Raw genomic sequence first — 17,933 nt, 5'->3', positions numbered from 1 at the left:
CCGCCCTTTTTTTTTTTTGATGGCTAAGTAGGATTCCATTGTGTATGTATACACGACATCTTTATCCATTCATCTGTGGATGGACATCTGGGCTCTCATAGTTTGGGTATTGTGGACATTGCTGCTATAAATATTGGGATGCAGGTACCCCTTCGGACCACGATACTTTTATTTTTGGGGTAAATACCTAGTAATGCAATGGCTGGGTCATAGGGTAGCTGTCTTCAACTTTTTGAGGAACCTCCACATTGTTTTCCAGAGTGGCTGCACCAGCTTGCATTCCCACCAACAGTGTAAGAGGGTTCCACTTTCTCCACATCCTTGCCAACCTCTGTTGTTTCCTGACTTGTTAATTTTAGCCATTCTGACTGGTGTGAGGTGGTATCTCATTGTGGTTTTGAATTGTATTTTCCCTGAAACCAAGTGATGTTGAACATTTTTCCATGTGTCTGTGGGCCATTTGTCGTCTTTGGAGAAATGTCTGTTCATGTCTTCAGCCCATTTCTCAATTGGATTATTCTTTGGGTGTTGAGTTTGGTAAGTTTTGTATAGATTTTGGTTACTAGTCCTTTATCTAATAAGAGACATTTGCAAATATCTTCTCCCATTCTGTCAGTTGTCTTTTGGTTTTGTCGACTGTTTACTTTGCAAAAGCTTTTTATCTTGATGAATTCCCAGTAGTTCATTTTTGCCTTTGTTTCCCTTGCCTTTAGAGACGTGTCTAGCAAGAAGTTGCTGCCTTTGTTCTCTAGGATTTTGATGGATTCCTGTCTCACATTCATCCATTTCCAGCTTTGTTCTTTGTCATGATTGCTTTGGCTATTTGGAGTCTTGTGGTTTTATACAAATTTTAGGATTGTTTCTTCTAGTTATGTGAAAAATATTATTGGCATTTTGATAGGTCTTGCATTAAATCTGTGGATTTCTTTGGGTAGTATGGAAATTTTAACAGTATTATCCCAGTCCATGAACAAGGTTTTATCTTCCCATTTATCTGGGTTGTCTTCAGTTTCTTTCATTAGTGTCTTAGAGTTTTCAAAGTATAGATCCTTTACTTTCTTGATTAAATTTATTCCTCAGTATTCTTTTTGATGCTATTGTAAATAGGATTTAAAAAACTTTTTGCTACATTGTTATTAGTGTACAGAAACACAACAGATTTCTGTATATTAATTTTGTATCCTGCATCTTTACTCAGTTTATTAGTCTTAGTAGTTCTTGGTGGAATCTTAGGGTTTTCTATTTGTAGTATTATGTTATGTGCAAGTAGCAACAGTTTTCCTTCTCTTTTAATTGGAATATGTTTATTTCATTTCTTGCCTGATTGCTGAGCTAGGCCTCCCAGTACTATGTCAAATAAAAGTGGTGAGAATGGATATCCTTGTCTTTTTCCTGCTCTTAGAGGAAAGGCTTCCAGCTTTTCACCATTGAGTAGGATTCAGTTGGGGGTTTGTCATATATGGCCTTTATTATGTTGAGGTATGTTTCCTCTACATCCTCTTTTGGAGAGGTTTTTATCATGAATGGATATTGAGATATGTAAAATATTTTTTCTGCATCTGTTGAGATGATTGTCTGATTTTTATAATTTACTTTGGTAATTACTTTGTTTTTGGTAATTACTTTGATTTATGAATATTGAACTACCCTTCCATATCTGGAACAAATCCCATTTGATCATAGTAGATGATCATTTTAATGTGTTGTTGAATTTCATTTGCTTATATTTTGTTAGTGATTTTTGTATATATTTTTATCGGGAAATCTATAATTTTGGTGTCAGGTTAATGTTGGTTGTGTGGAATGAATTTGGAAACATTACTTCTAGTTTTTTGAAATACTTTAGGAAGAACAAATGTTAACTTTTTCTTAAGTATTTGGTAGAATTCACCAGTGAAGTCAACTGGTCTTGTATTTTTGTTTGTTGGGAGTTTTTTGGTTACTGATTTACTGGTTAGTATTAATCAGTCTACTTAGATTAGAGGCCAGAAGGAGACCACAGGAACCAGGTCTTGTATTTTTGTTTGTTGGGAGTTTTTTGGTTACTGATTTACTGGTTAGTATTAATCAGTCTACTTAGCTTAGAGGCCAGAAGGAGACCACAGGAACCAGGTCCAGTGATTCAGTCTTGGAAGATTGTATGTTTCTTGAAATCATTCCTTCCAGGTTGTCTAATTTGTTGGCTTATAATTTTTCATAATATTCTCTTATAATCCTTTGTATTTCTGTGGTGTGCGTTGTATTCTTTCATTTCTGGTTTTATTTATTGATTCTTTCTTTATCTTGATAAACTGAAAAAAAATTTAGAAAAGCTTATCTTTTCAGAGAACCAACTCTTAGTTTCATTGATTTTTTTTTTTTAATTTAAATTCAGTTTGCCAACATACAATCTTTTGTTTTTTAAATCTCTATTTCATTCTGGTTCTTTTTAATTTTTGCTAGTATTATATATCAAAAATAGATGCCTGTTTTTAAATGGCATTTCTTTGTTTCCTTGTCTTTTTTTTTTCTTTTGGAATACTCATAATTTAAGCATTGATTTTATAAACTTTCTGTGTCAAGAGATATTTTGATTCTTACACAGTTTTATTTATTTGGCTCAAACAATAGAAATTTATTTTCTCAATATTTCTAGAAAAGTCTGAGATTAAAGTTTCAGCACGGTTGGTTTCTTTTTATGCTTCTCTCCTTGCCTTATAAATGGCCTTTTTCCCGTGTCTTCAGATGGCTTTCCCTCACTGTCATTAGGCATTTTAGGTTTTATTTATTTATTTTTAAAGATTTTATTTATTCATGAGAGAGAAAGGCAGAGACATAGGCAGAGGAAGAAGCAGGCTCTCTGCAGGGAGCCTGATGCGGAACTTGATTCTGGGACCCTGGAATCACAACCTGAGCTAAAGGCAGACTGTCAACCACTGAGCCACCCAGATACCCCACATTTTATGTTTTAATGTTTGTATTTGTTTCTTAGGGCTGCTGGAACAAATTACCAAAATTTGGTAGCTTAGAACAATTGGAATTTATTCTCAAAGTTCTAGAGGTCAAAGTTGGAAATCAAAATATTGGAAGATCTAAACTCCCTCCAAAGGCTCCTTTCTTGCCTCTTTCAGCATCTGGTGGCTCCTGGTTTTCCTTAGCTTGTGGCGGTTTCACTTGACTATTTGCCTCCGTCTTCACATGGCCTTTTTCTCAGGGTCCCTGTGTCCTACTTAATCTTTTTTCTGTCATAAGGACATTGCTAATTGGGTTAAAGGCCCATTCTAAATCCAGGATGTTTTTATTTCATGATCTTTAACTTCAGCTTCTTATCTGAATGAAATCCCAATAGTTCATTTTTGCTGTTTCCCTTGCCACCAATGATGTGACTAGTGAGAAGTTGTTACGGCTGGAGTCAGAGATGTTGCTGCCTGTGTTCTCTAGGATTTTGATGGATTCCTGTTTCACATTTAGGTCTTTCATCCTTCTTGAACTTATTTTTGGGAATGGTGTAAGAAAGTGGCCCAATTTCATGCTTCTGCATATTGCTGCCCAGTTTTCTCAACATCATCTGTTGAAGAGACTGTCTTTTTTCCATTGGATATTCTTTCCTGCTTTGTCAAAGATGAGTTGACCAGATAGTTGTGGGTCCATTTCTGGGTTTTCTGTTCTGTCCCATTGATCTAGGTGTCTGTTTTTGTGCCGGTACTATACTTGATGCCTACAACTTTGTAATAGAGCTTGAAGTCTGCTATTGTGATGCTTCCAGCTTTGCTTTTCTTTTTCAGGATTATTTTGGCTATTTGGGGTCTTTTGTGGTTCCATATAAATTTTCGGGTTGTTTTTTTCTAGTTCTGTGAGAAATCCTGGGGATATTTTGATAGGGATTGCATTGAGTAATAGACATTTTAACAATGTTTGTTCTTCCAGCCATGAGCATGGAATGCCATTCTGTTTCCTTGTGTCCTCTTCAATTTCTTTCATAAGTGCTCTGTAGTTATCAGAGTACAAATCTTTTACCTCTTTGGTTATGTTTATTCCTAGGTATCTTATGATTTTTGGTGTAATTTTAAATAGGATTAATTCTAAGAGGTATCCATATATGTTTTCAAGGGCTGTTAATTATATTAATTTTATGAGTTTAGTTATATTAATGGGCTTGCTATCTTTGCAGAGAGTTTTAGTGGTAATTAGAAAAGTTAAACTGCATTTCTTATATATCCTGTAATATAATGAACATGTCGGACCCACTTTTGATATCTGAATCTATTGATAAATGGTTTGCAATGACCACATTATAAATTTTGGTTTTGGTATATTGGTTAAAATTGGTTCATATATAGTTTAAAAGAATACAGTGAGTACTGTATAGTCTGGTTCATATAATCATTTATGTCTACTACATAATTTTTTCCCATAGAGTTTGGAATAAGTTATGAAAAACAAAACTTATGGCTCCTCTGTTATGCATTTTTAAAGGAAATCTCAAGAGAAGTTCCTGTGAAGACTATCCAAGCTGCTAATGCAAAACTTAACCCTGTTTATTTTCATGACGCAAATGCCAATAAAGGTGAATTTGACTTAGTGGACCTTTTGAAGCTGGATGCCGTCTCTCTTCATGAAGATAAGCATTTGGCATCTAATTCAGAAATAATTTTGCCTATGGATAAACGTTTAGACACTGAAACTCCTAAAGTGTCTATTCAAAAATATGTGGACAAAGCATCTTTGAAGCCTGTTAGTGACAATGGAATTATTTCCCCTAATACTCTACGATCACCAACTATTGAAAGGCGAATATATGAATGTTACGAGTCCATTGAAAAGAGTAAAGAACGTAAGTAGATTTTTTAAAAAATGAAAGTAAAATGTATAAAATGCTTATACATTTTGAATAGGATATATTTTTAAGTGGAACTTGCCTAATCTTTTGTGTTAAAATATTAAATATTTTGTGGATTAGAAATTGTATCTAAATTCACAGATCTAGTGAAAATGTACTACTCTTAGTTTTCTTTTTCTTATTCCTCTGGTTCTCCATTATGGATTTTTACTGGATTAAGACTGGCTTCCCCACCAGGAGAGAACTCTTCTTTTGTGGGAATGAGTTTCTTTTTTCTCTTTAGTTTTGGGCAGATTTTAGTATTGTTGATGTATAAGATAAGTCAACTAAGTAAAATTATTTAAGAATATTATATCATTTTGTTTCATATGTCATTGGATATTCTTGGAATTTTTTAGAAACAGATCTATCACCGAGTGTGATCTATCAAAATGAAGAAGGCAGATGGGTCACTGACCTTGCGTATTACACATCTTTTAATAAAGAGCAAGTTTTAAATATGTCTCTAGCTGACGAGATGAATGAAGACTTCAGATCTGGTTGTAAGTTTATTGATAACCACTCTGTTGTAACATTTTCATTGTTTTTGATGGTGTGAGATTACTCTATATATTGGTTAGCCACATCAGATCACTTGTAGAGTATGCATTTGAACCTTGAACAGTATGGGGGATTAAGGGACACCGACTCCTTGTGTATTTTAAAATTTGCATGTAACTTTTGACTTTCCAAAATCTTGGAAATCTCCTGCTGTTCATGTTATTGCTTAAGGCCTCTGGTAAACAGTAAATTATCACCTATTTTGTATGTTACATGTATTATATACTGTATTCTTACAGTAGGGTAAGCTAGAGAGAAGAAGTTAAGAAAATCCTATGGGAGAGGGGATCCCTGGGTGGCTCAGCGGTTTGGCGCCTGCCTTTGGCCAGGGCGCGATCCTGGAGACCCGGGATCGAGTCCCACGTCGGGCTCCCTGCATGGAGCCTGCTTCTCCCTCTGCCTGTGTTTCTGCCTCTCTCTCTCTCTCTCTCTCTGTGTGTGTGTCTCTCATGGATAAATAAATAAAAATCTTTAAAAAAAAAAATCAAAATGTATCTAATAAAAAAATCCTATGGGAGAGAAAATACATTTATAGCACCATACTATATGTATAAAAAAATAAATCTGTGTGTAAGTAACCCTGTGCAGTTCAAACCTGTGTTGTTCAAGGGTCAGCTGTAATACTGAGCTTATCAGTATGAAGAAAGGCTTGAATTGATCCGTGGTAATCATTGGCAGAATGAACTGAGCCTTTTCCTTAAGCAAGGACAGTGAGTCAGGCTCTCATTCTTTTACATTAGTTTAGAACATTCAGATTGCAGAGTTGGAAGGGGACCTTAGGCTTTATATTTTCACTTTTAAAATTCTGTCTTGAATGAAAAAAATATTCTGATGAATGAGCAATTCAGAATCCAATCCATTTTGGATAAAACCTAAGAAATATGGAGATGATGGGAGAAAAGTGACAGAAAAGATAAATCTCAAAGTGAGAGAGCATTAGGAGTATCAGCTAGGTTTGTTGATTAGCAGAATCTGTCTGTGAAGTGAAAAACTGGTTCAAGACTGCAGAACACATGGCCTTTGAGCCTTAGTCTGTGGAGATGCTCTGCCACGGAGGTCCCCAGTGCCTGAGCATCTCTGAACCTGCAATAAGGATTCAGTGGCCTGGTAAGCCTAGTCTTATTTTTAATAGGCTCATAACATGCCACAGGGAGAAATGATTCTAATGACTGTACTAAGTTCCCCTTAAACATCTAACAATCTGGAAGGTAGAGATAAATAAGGTATTTTTCCAGCCTCTAAGAAATTGTCCATCACCTGAGAGGGATAAGACAAGAGTATAAAACAACAATCAGCATCCTAAGAGACACAAACTAAATGATTTTGGAATTTAGAGGAAAAATAACTTTTGCGTGAGTGGGTAACAGGGATTTCACATACAAAGTGGCTTTTGAGGTGAGAGTTTCAACTGGTAAAAGTTTGGGGACTTGAGAAATTGCAAATGGAGGGCATCCCGGGTGGTTCAGTGGTTTAGCACCTGCCTTTGGCCCGAGATGTGATCCTGGAGTCCCGGGATCGAGTCCCACGTCGGGCTCCCTGCGTGGAGCTTGCTTCTCCCTCTACCTGTGTCTCTGCCTCTCTCTCTCTCTCTCTCTCTCTGTCAAGAAAAAATAAATAAAATATTTTTTTAAAAATTACAAATGGATAGAAAACTCAATGAAAGAGAATTAACTGAGGACGCCTGGATATGTTTTGAGGATGGTAAATAGTCCACTGTAGCTAGCACTTATGACAAGATATGGAAAGAAGAGAATAATAAAAGGTGAAAAGGTGAAGTGTAGAGGTAAAGTAGGGCCAGAGAGTGGGTTTGGATTTGACTACCATGTCAGGGTTGAGGCTTGTGTGGTAAGCAATAGGGAGCCACAAACTTCCTTTGTGAGTTATCTTTTTGCATGATTGTCAGTTGATTGGGAGATTCCTTAGGATGCTGTGGAAATATAGGTGTCACATTGAGAATGAAAAGCAAATAGATAATGAAAGAAATGGAAATAAAACGATTAGAATTTGGTGACTGGATTTCAATAGGTAGTAGAGAGGCAAGAAAAGATTTGTGGTCTGATGTACTTGGGAAAATGGCAATACCGTGAACTGAGATGGGCCAATCAGAAGAAATTGTATAATTTTGAGTGATTGCAGTTTGATGTGGAGATATACAGTAGTTGGAAGTGTGAGTCAGAAAGTGGAAGTTAAGTTAGTTAGAGCTTGCTCAACAATATGTTGATTTAGAAAGAACAAGGGGGTACAGATTAGACAGTGGATATTGACTGTGTCACTTAAAAAGTCGAAGGTCATGGAATTCTCGTGTAACTAGTGGGAGTGTAAAGTGGTAGAACCATTTTGGAAACTTCTCTAGGAGGAGCTTTTGGGGGTGAACTTTATGAACTTTATGCTTTCAGACCCAGCAGTTCTGCCCCAGAATATGTACCCAGTGTATAGATATACTCTTCACCAAAAGACTAAAATATTTATAGCAGCACTATATGATTAACTCCAAATTAGAAACTCCCAAATTCTCATTAATGATAAAATGGATTGTGTTTATTCATACATTGGAATGCTATGTAGCAAAGGGAATGAATGATGTGTAGCTACTCGTAGCAGCAGGGATGAATTTCACAAGTATGTTGAAAGAAATAAGGCAGACTAAGAATACTTGCTATATAAATCTATTCGTGTGTTTCAAATGTACCGTGCTCTATGGAGTAACAAGTAAGATAGTGGTTTTCCTCTGGGCATGTAGTGATGGGAAGAAAACTTGATTGGCCTTTTGGTGATACTAGCAGAGTTTTCTTTCTTCATTTAAGGTGTTGATCTAGCCACACAAATGTGCTCATTGAGCGGTACACTTACATATACTTTTTATATGTATATTATGCTTTGGTAAACAATTTTTAAAAATTAGCAATCAAACTGAGAAATATTTGCAATATATGTTACAGGTTAAGGGCTTATTTTCCTAATGTGTAAGCAATTCTAATAAACAATAAGAAAAAGACCAGCTCAGTGTAGAATTGGGCAAAAGATATAAACAGTTTAGAGAAAAGGAAATGAAAATGGTTGTTGAATGTTTAAAAAAAATTCATGGAACTTATTCATGGAAAGAAACCACTCCATAATAGTATTTTTCAGTTATTTCACTGGCAGTGATCCTAAAGTTTGGTAATGAAGGAAACAAACAAGTATTGTAGTACTTTATGACAGAGTGTCTAGGTAGAGCAGTAGTATAGCATCTAGCAAAATTACAGATGTACATACCCTGTAACCAAGGGGTTCTGCTGGGAATTTATTTTTCAGATATGCTTGCAGAAATGGTGTGTGATATATGTGTGAGGCTAGTACTTGTACATTGTTTATTAATAACATAAGTCAAAAGCAATTTGGATGTACAAAATAGAGGACTAATTAAATAAAGTACAAGAAATATACTGTGGCCATTAGAAAAAGGGAAAGAGGCTCTTTAAGTACTAATATGGAATAATCACTAAAATTATTTAAGTTCTAAGACATAGAAAAACATAAAATATTCTGAGATTTGTGTAAAAAGGTGAAAGCAGGGAGGACACACTTATATTTATAAATACATATGGTGGAAAGATATTTTAAGAAGAAAGAAATGGATTGCAGGAATTCCTAGCTACTAATCTCAAAAATCAAATAGATTCAATTAGAGATTTCAGGGGTCCTTTATATATTATTGGTTGCTTTTGGAGATGTGGGACATAGGGTCAGGGGTGAGAGGGAGCCTTTGCAGTATCATATTCCCTTTTTTGTCTTTGGTTAACTTCTAAAAACTCCTTGTTGAAGCATAATATACGTATATGTACCTTTGCATTTTGAAGTAGGTTGGTGTGTTAGTATTAAAGGAAAAATAAAATAGATAAAAGGAGAAATTTAATGAAACCATCCTTGTGGTTAGGGAATGAACAATGGCTAGGTTGGACAGGATGAGTGGTGAAGAAACGGAGAAAATGATTATGGAATACTGTGGGGGGAAAATAGTGTAATAAAAGGAAAGAAAGAATGAACTAGGTCAAGGGAAATCAGGGCCAGGGGAACATGCATGCAGGGGAAGCATTTTTTATAGGAAAGGGAAGGAAATTCTTAAAATGTAAGAGGAGATAATTCAGAAGAGGAAGGTAGACCAAGGCATAATTTCATAATGTCAGAGTCGTTCAAAATGAAAATTTATCTACTTAACCAACTTTATTCAAAAAATAAGAGATATGATGCCCTCTTCCCCATTTCTGCCTTGCCTCTCTCTCTCTGACAGGACCATGCATCTGAGTCACTACCTCACTTGGGCTTATGGCCTAGGATTTAAACATGATTAGGAGGTTGGGATATATGATCTTCAAAATTTACCAAATAAAACATCAGGGACATTTGAGAGGACTGTTTTAGATTGTTATAGGACATAGATTCATATAAAAATGAAGTTCTTTTTTCTCATAATTGCTGATTTTTGATAATCATACAAGGTAGCAATATTACTGTAGATTTTTCTTTAAGATTCTTCAATAAAAGTTTAGAGAAAAAGCACTTAGAATATTAAAAATAGCAGTTGGAACTGTTTACTTAATGATGTGAAAAAATTTGATATTTAACTAATTGAAGTAAACTTAAGTTTTTCCAGGTTAGTTTCTTTAATGGTCTGATTTCCCACTTCCCCTCTCTTGGCTGTTAGATTTGCTTGGTTGATGCTTTCACATTTTAGGGAAATGGTTTTTAACATACTTTGCATCATGGGCCCCATAGAGAATCTTTACGGAAAAATTTTTATGTGAAAGATTGTATTTTTCATGTGATTTTTGAGAGTTTCATGATTCTCCTGATGCCTATTCGTAGACTGCTACGTTAAGAATGTGTTTATATAAGAAATGATGGGTTTACGAGGTAAAGAGAACCAACACTACCCTAACATGTAAGGATCTGAACTATCTCTCGTGTTCTGTTTTTCTGATTGGAAATATTCTCCCATTTCTATTCTAATGTTGTTTCTCAAGATATTAATTTTGAGCTGTCAGACTTTCCAAAAGGGCAGTTTCTATCTGATTACCCCTGGTGGATTAATAAGAATGGGGGACATCTCTCCTGTTTGGGCTCCCGTAGACTCTCTCTCCAGGTTGCATGAAACTTCCATTGGAGTCAGTCTCCTGGAGTACCAGGCAGAGGTCTGGAGTGGGCAACAAGCAGGCAGAGAACCTGGGACTTTTTGATTAGGCAACATGTTTAAAATCCTTTTTGATTGTAATGCCTTGAGCAGGATCATGTGCTTTCTAGTTTATCACTGCCCCACTATTCCCTATTGTCACACCTTGTCCTCTGGCCTCTGAGGCATTGTAGTTTGTAGCTTTGGTTTATTTTTTTTATTTTTAAAGATTTTATTTATTCATTAGAGAGAGAGAGGCAGAGACACAGGCAGAGGGAGAAGTGGGCTCCGTGCAGGAGCCTGATGTGGGACTCGATCCCGGGACTCCAGGATCACATCCTGGGCCAAAGGCAGGCGCTAAACTGCTGAGCCACCCAGGAATCCCCTGTAGCTTTGGTTTAAAGATTAAAGGTGTCTAGGCCCCGTTCATTTCCCTAAGGTGAACTGAGTTGCTCAATAGGAACTTTGAAGGCAGCTAGTGTGTGACCACTTGTTTTAGTTTGCGTAGGCTGTGAGGCTTGCTGGGATGTGGAACTTTCCTTTCTAAAACTGAGACAGTGCTGGGCAAACAGGTAGTTGGGTACCCCAGCAGACCTCTTCACAATTAGTTTACAGAGTGATTTATTGTTGTGATGGTTTCAGATAAAATTTCACCTGTATTCATGGTAAGTACCTTAAATCAGGTGTGCCAAAACCTTCAAAAGCTAAAACTAATGTGAATCTTTCACAAATGAAAAGCTTACATTTTAAGGCCTTTTAGTAAGTCAGAACAGGTTAGTAACTGATAAAATCAGTAACAGTAGAGTGTTCATTACCAGAAGTTTGAGAACTATAGACTTACATACTTAATACAGATGTGTCAGTTGTACAATGAGAGCTTTCATACACTTTTTTCAGTTATTTTCTTTAGTATTTCATTTTCCTAACTAGTTAAGTTTTATATATCTGCTAGTTTTTAATTAGGCATTAGTATAATTTAATTATATAAACCAATTCTTTTTTAAGCTGAGGCACTGGATTTGATTGATCAAGATGAAGAAGAATTTAATAGAGAGCATCAATTTATGCAGGTTTGTATTTTACTGGCATTAACCGAAGTTTAAAATTTACCTGTATTCTTTCTGGATAGATATAGTTTGTATGGAATATATCTTGTTTTCTTATGTTTATACCATTTCTGCTTTTTCTTTCATATTCTCTATTATTAATTGAAAAATAGCTGGCATACTAAAGTAATATTTAATTCACCTAGAATCACCTAAATAGGCTTTAAAGTTTTTCCATAGTTTTTTTTTTTTTTTTTTTTTTTTTTTTTTTAGTGTTTATAGTTTTTAACCATGTTTTAAAATGAAGTAATGCTATTTAAACAAATAAAACATGTTCATTACCTTATTATTAGCTACTTAAGCTTGAATTTATCCTAATTTTTTAAGACTTAAAATGTTTAAATTTTCTTAGTTAAATTTTCTTATTTTCGCATATTAGAAAAACAGAAAGAAGCCTTTCTAGGGAAATAAAATGAAACAATAACTTTCTCCCTAGGAAGAAAATATAGATGCCCAGAACACTTCAGCTGCACTAGGTGATACGTCTTGGGGAACTTCAATTAATTACAGTTTGTTGAGGAAATCACTTAGCACATCAGATTTGGACAAAGATGATGCCAGTTATTTACGCCTATCATTAGGAGAGTTCTTCGCTCAAAGATCTGAAGCTCTTGGCTCCCTTGGTGGTGGTTACAATGTGAAAAGAGTAAGTATGATATGTGCTAGAAGTGGTTGAATTCACAAGCCCTTACATTTTGAATGTTCTGATGGTATTACCTATAGCATAGTATCTTTACAGCAGGGACAGAATAGGGAACAGGATAGAGTTGTGGTAGTCAGACCGTGACTCCAGTCCTACTTCTATCTTTCAACTAATTCTGTGACAGAGATTAAGTTAACTCATCTGTGCCTTGATTTTCCAATTTTTATTTATTTTTTAAAGATTTTATTTATTTATGTGACAGAGCACACACAAGCAGGGGGAGTGGCAGGGAGAGGGAGAAGTAGGCTTCCCACAGAGCAGGGAACTCAATGCAGGGCTCCACCACAGAACCCTGAGATAATGACCCAAGCTGAAGGCAGATGCTTAACCGACTGAGCCACCCAGGCATCCCAATTTTCCAGTTTTTACAATGGAGTGTTATGTAGGGTTTCATAAAAATTAAATGTGGTGGGACATATAAAGTATTTAGCACCATGACTAACTTGCAGTAAATATTCAATACCTGTTAGTTGATATTGCTATTGTTACATCATTGGTTGATGGGAAGAAAACGATTTTTTTTTTAACCTCTTTTCTGAAAACATGTTTTGAAATACAAGAAAGTTTTGGTTTGAAATATAGGAAAGTTGTGATACATGTAAACATTTGAAAATTCAAGCAATGCATTTCAATGTGGTAAGTTCAAGCAATGTGGTAAGTTCTATGAAGAATGGCAAGAAGGAATTGTTTTAGTTGCAGTGATCAGGGCGACCTCTGAGGAGATGGCATTGAACTGAGACCTACATGATGGGAAGAAGGAAGTTGCCAAAAGATCTGGAGACAGGATGTTCTCAGCAAAGGGAGACTATGTATGGGAGGCTTGGAGGTAAAACCGGAGTGGCATATGGAGGACAGAAAGCAGGCTGGGGGGGGCTAATGTAAATGGGGGGGAAGGATGGTTCATTCAATGGTAGAAGAAATCCAGGGCCAGATCACGAGGGGTCCTTGTAGGATGGGTTCATCTGAAATTAATTGGAAAGAGGGGCATGGAGGCAGGGAGCAACCTTGTCGTGGTGCCAACCCCATCTCCATGTGTAACTTGATACTACTGTATTTGGAGCCTGGGTAGAGAGGGGCAGTCAACCAAAAGGAAGAATAGCAGCAGATAGAGGCTTAGTGCATCGGAAGAGTTGTAGTAAAGGCCGAGGTCTAAGAATGATTGTACAGATCCAGAAAAAATCAAGGATTCAAGACTGCTTTTGGATATAGAGTCAAAAGCCTTGATAAATTCCACATAGGGAGTTGGGTTATTGGAGGGAGACATATTAAACTGGATTTCACTAAACTACAGTTTGAAATAATAGCCATGGTATTAGCATAGTCGATTTACAGAACTTAAATTTGAGACTGAACTGATTTTGATACCTTCAGTTTCTTTGACTGTCCTGATTGCACCTCAGAGTAGTGTTGAAGAGAAATGATGTTGGGGCTCCGACAAATCATATCCCTATACATTCCTATTTGTGCAGTGCATTAATTAAAAAAATGAAAAGAAGTGCTTCAGAGAGACTGATTTTCCATCTAGATTGATTGGGATTTTTGACATTATGAGACAAGTTGAAGAGTAAATGAATTTCTTACAAAATTCAAAACAAAGCACTGGCTCATGGAAAAATAGATCTGTCATTTAGAATTTCTGTTTTGGTTTTAGTTTATAAGATGTTATTTGCATTCAAGTTGCTTGTTCAAGGGAAGAAATTTCCACATGAAGATAGCCAAAAATCAAGTGCATTTAATGAATTTACATTTCAGGTCTATCAGGTGAAAGTTGTGTGAGAAAGACAAGTGGGAATTCCCTGCTCCTTAACACTTTCATCCAAGTGCTAGGAACATACCTAATCTTAATACAGATTTTTGAGGATATAATATATAAAAGTAGTATATAAAATAAATACCCTTATGCTATAAGTTTTTTGTTGTTTGTTTTTTTGTTTTTGTTTTTTATGCTGTAAGTTTGAAGAAGGCAGGACATTTTCTTTTTTTTCTCATTAATATGTCACACTGATGATTAACAGTTCTTGACATAGTAGGTCCTCAGTAATTACTGAAGAAATGTCATTTCTGGGCTATTTGAATTTAGATTTCTTAGTAAGAGCAGCTTATTTGACAGTATTAGTTTTGATGATTAAAGACAGCAGTAAGGAAATAAAACTAGACTTTTAAAGTACATCTCTAGTTACTTGAGTTTAAATAAAAAGAAAATTATTTGTTGAAGTAATTTAGCTACGTTACCCATAGTAAGATAAAATAGAATTTCTCAGGGACGCTTGGGTTGCTCAGCGGTGATCCTGGAGTCCTGGGATCAAGTCCCACATCGGGTTCCCTATATGGAGCCTGCTTCTCCCTCTGCCTGTGTCTCTGCCTCTCTTTTCGCTCTCTCTGAATGAATAAATAAATAAATCTTTAAAAAAAATTTATTCATGAGAGACAGAGAGAGAGAGAGGCAGAGACACAGGCAGAGGGATAAGCAGGCTCCATGCAGGAAGCCCAACGTGGGACTCAATCCCGGGTCTCCAGGATCACACCCCGGGCTGCAGGCAGCACTAAACCGCTGCGCCACTGGGGCTGCCCTAAATTTTTAAAAAATAGAATTTCTTGAGAACAGTTGAAAATTAAGGAAATAATTCACGTGTTTATTTTGTAGCCATCGTTTGGTTATTTTATTAGATCACCAGAGAAGAGAGAACCTGTTGCTCTAATAAGAAAATCTGATGTATCCAGAAGTAATTTGGAAAAAGAAATGACTCTTGTTAACCATGATATATTTTCAGGTAATGGATTAAATGAAGGAGTTTTTGTAACTTTTTTTTAACCTATAAGTTAGTGGTTATGTGGTCATGTTCTTATGAGTGAAAATGTATATATTGTTTTGAATTTTTTCAGTATTAGAAATTTTATTTTTATATAACCCACATTACCTTTTTAGCTGGGAACAAGTCAGCCAAAATCCACTTAAATCCTTTTGTAAAAAGCCAAACCAAACAAAATATAATTTGTTCAAATGGGCTAGTTAATTTTGGTCTATTAAACTACTGAGACAGTGAACTCTAGCTGTTACATTTAGGTAGACTTTGGTTAAAAAAGTATTCTGAGATTTGGACTATGATAGTCTATGATAAATATCTATGATCTTTTTTATAAAAATGATTTATTTCTTTGTCTTAGTGGAGTGGGAAGGAGAGAAGGGGAGCGAGAATCTCCTGCAGATTGCTGAGTGTGGAGCACAGTGCAGGGCTTGATCTCATAACCCTGAGATCATGAGCTGAGCTGAAATCAAGAGTCAGATGCTTAATTGAGCCACCCAGGCACCCTTCCATGATAAATATTTAAAATCAGACTTTTTTGATAATAACATTTAATTATTGAACAACTACTTTTTTGCTAGTACAATGCCTGGTGCTGTACAATGCCTGGTGCTGAGAGTATCATATAGAATTGTACAAGATATGCTCCAGTCCTTACAGAGCCTATATCTAGTGGAGGAGTTGGTTGGGATAAAGAGGCTATATAGGTAATTAGTTGATGTTCTACGATTGTAAAGAAGTACTCATTTTTATTTATTTATATTTAAAGCATGTGTGCACATGCACAAGCAGTGGGGAGGAACAGAGACAGAAAGAGAGAATCTCAAGTAGGGTCCACACTCAGTGGGGAACCTGACACGGGTTGTTGATCTCACAACCCTGAGATCATGCATGACCTGAGCTAAAAACAAGAATCAGACACTCAACTGAGCCACCCAAGTGTCCCCAGAAGTTCTCATTTTTAAATTCAGCTTACTGTATATTTGTGAAAATTTAAAGCTGAAAGTATTAAGTGAATTTGTCAGTATTTGCAAGGGAAGATTAAAACCCACAATCTTCTTCAAAGTTTAAACTTGGCAAAATCAAATTAATAGTGCTCTGATCCAGGAACGTCTGGGTGGCTCAGCAGTTGAGCGTCTGTCTTTGGCCCAGGTATGTCCTAGTGACAAAGGATATTTAAATAGTATATGTAAAGTATATTTAAATAGTTTTTGTGAAGATGACTGATACGGAGGTCCAAAGACGCTTCCCTGGCAATTTATCATGTTGAGTCCTTATCCCGTAGATTGTTTCTCTGAGGAAGTGTATATGTATATATTGAAGTTGAGTTATTGTATATTTTCTACAGGAGACTTAAAAACACAGCCAAACGAAGGATCAGTTACACTTCAGGCTGAAGAACTGGAGAGCATTTCACAAGTGGATGAAAGTGATAAGACATTAACTGTCAATAACAGCAAAACAGAGGTATCTTGAGCTTTCCATAGAGAAACTAAAACTGCATTGTCATTCTTGTTTAAGATCAACATAAGGTCAGGTGAAAAACGTGCAGTATAACATTGGTTTGGATTTTTTGGATTCAAAATTTATTATAAATGTCCTTAAAATTTTCAGAAACATATGAATCAATGTATAAATACACATGCTAAGTACATACCTATATAGAAAACATAACCTATATAGAAAACAAAATTTGTTTATAAAAAAACTTACAATCAGTTATCACAGCTTACTCATGTATACTCCCAGGTCAAGAAAGAAAATATCACTAGTATTCTGAAAACCATTATTTTGCCCCTTCGGAACACTACTCCTCCTATCTAATCTCTAATACTTAGTTTTCCTTGTTTTGGAACTTCATGAGAAATCAAATACCATGTATTCTTTTTCTTTAATTTTTTTTTCACTTTTGTTTACTAAATGCAATTATGTTGTTAGGTATAAAAGAAGCAGGGACATCTGGGTGGCTCAGTGGTTGAGCATCTGCCTTTGGCTTAGGTCGTGATCCCAGGGTCCTGGGATTGAGTCCCACATTGGACTCTCTGTAGGGAGCCTGTTTCTCCCTCTATGTCTCTGCCTCTCTCTCTGCCTCTTTCATGAATAAATAAAATATTTTTTAAAAGCATAAAAGAAGCATATTTTCATTATTGTATATAGTATTCTATTGTATGAATACCCTGCATTTGCTGTGCACATTAGATCTGTCTGTTGGACATTTGGAGTCTATCTTAGGTCAATATGACACTGTTAAAATACTGTGGCTTTATATGTCTTGATACCTTATTTTTCTTGTGAAGTATCTTGGCTATTCTCAGGCCTTTGCATTTCCATATATATATATTTTTTTTTAAAGATTTTATTTATTTATTCATAGAGACACACAGAGAGAGAGGCAGAGACACAGAGGGAGAAGCAGGCTCCATGCAGGGAGCCCAATGTGGGACTCGATCCCAGGTCTCCAGGATCACGCCCCAGGCTGCAGGCAGCACCAAACCGCTGCACCACTGGGGCTGCCCGTATATATTTTTTAAATCAAATTGCTACCTTCAGCAAACCAGCCAACCAGTTAACACTGTTAGACTTTTAACTGGGTTCCACTGAACTCGTAGAACCGTCAAAATGACATCTTTATAGTACTTAATCTTATAATTCATGAAAATTATATATCCTTTCACTTAGGTTTTAAATTTTGTCTATATATTATGATTTTCATGTGTGTGTGTGTGCAGAGATTATTGCACATCTTTTGTTA

General features: G+C 35.9%; 1 protein-coding gene across 6 annotated transcripts in view; it reads left to right on the top strand.

Annotated features, from left to right (window-relative positions):
- The window catches only part of CEP192 (centrosomal protein 192), a 159,794-nt gene that overhangs the window by 51,802 nt on the left and 90,059 nt on the right, over positions 1-17,933 (top strand). For 5 of the 6 annotated variants that reach the window (XM_041767448.1, XM_041767440.1, XM_041767443.1 and 2 more), the window contains 6 exons: positions 4,456-4,813; positions 5,218-5,361; positions 11,574-11,638; positions 12,111-12,320; positions 15,022-15,148; positions 16,530-16,648. In XM_041767448.1, coding sequence (XP_041623382.1) covers positions 4,456-4,813; positions 5,218-5,361; positions 11,574-11,638; positions 12,111-12,320; positions 15,022-15,148; positions 16,530-16,648 — 1,023 coding nt within the window. Of the gene's footprint in view, positions 1-2,109; positions 2,167-4,455; positions 4,814-5,217; positions 5,362-11,573; positions 11,639-12,110; positions 12,321-15,021; positions 15,149-16,529; positions 16,649-17,933 lie in introns of those variants that run through there. The other variant, XM_041767459.1, reaches the window with a different exon arrangement.

This window comes from Vulpes lagopus, chromosome 1 (assembly GCF_018345385.1).
Source record: "Vulpes lagopus strain Blue_001 chromosome 1, ASM1834538v1, whole genome shotgun sequence".
Classification (NCBI taxonomy): domain Eukaryota; kingdom Metazoa; phylum Chordata; class Mammalia; order Carnivora; family Canidae; genus Vulpes; species Vulpes lagopus.
Note: the sequence above shows the minus strand (reverse complement) of the source record. Positions and strands in the feature narration are given on the sequence as shown.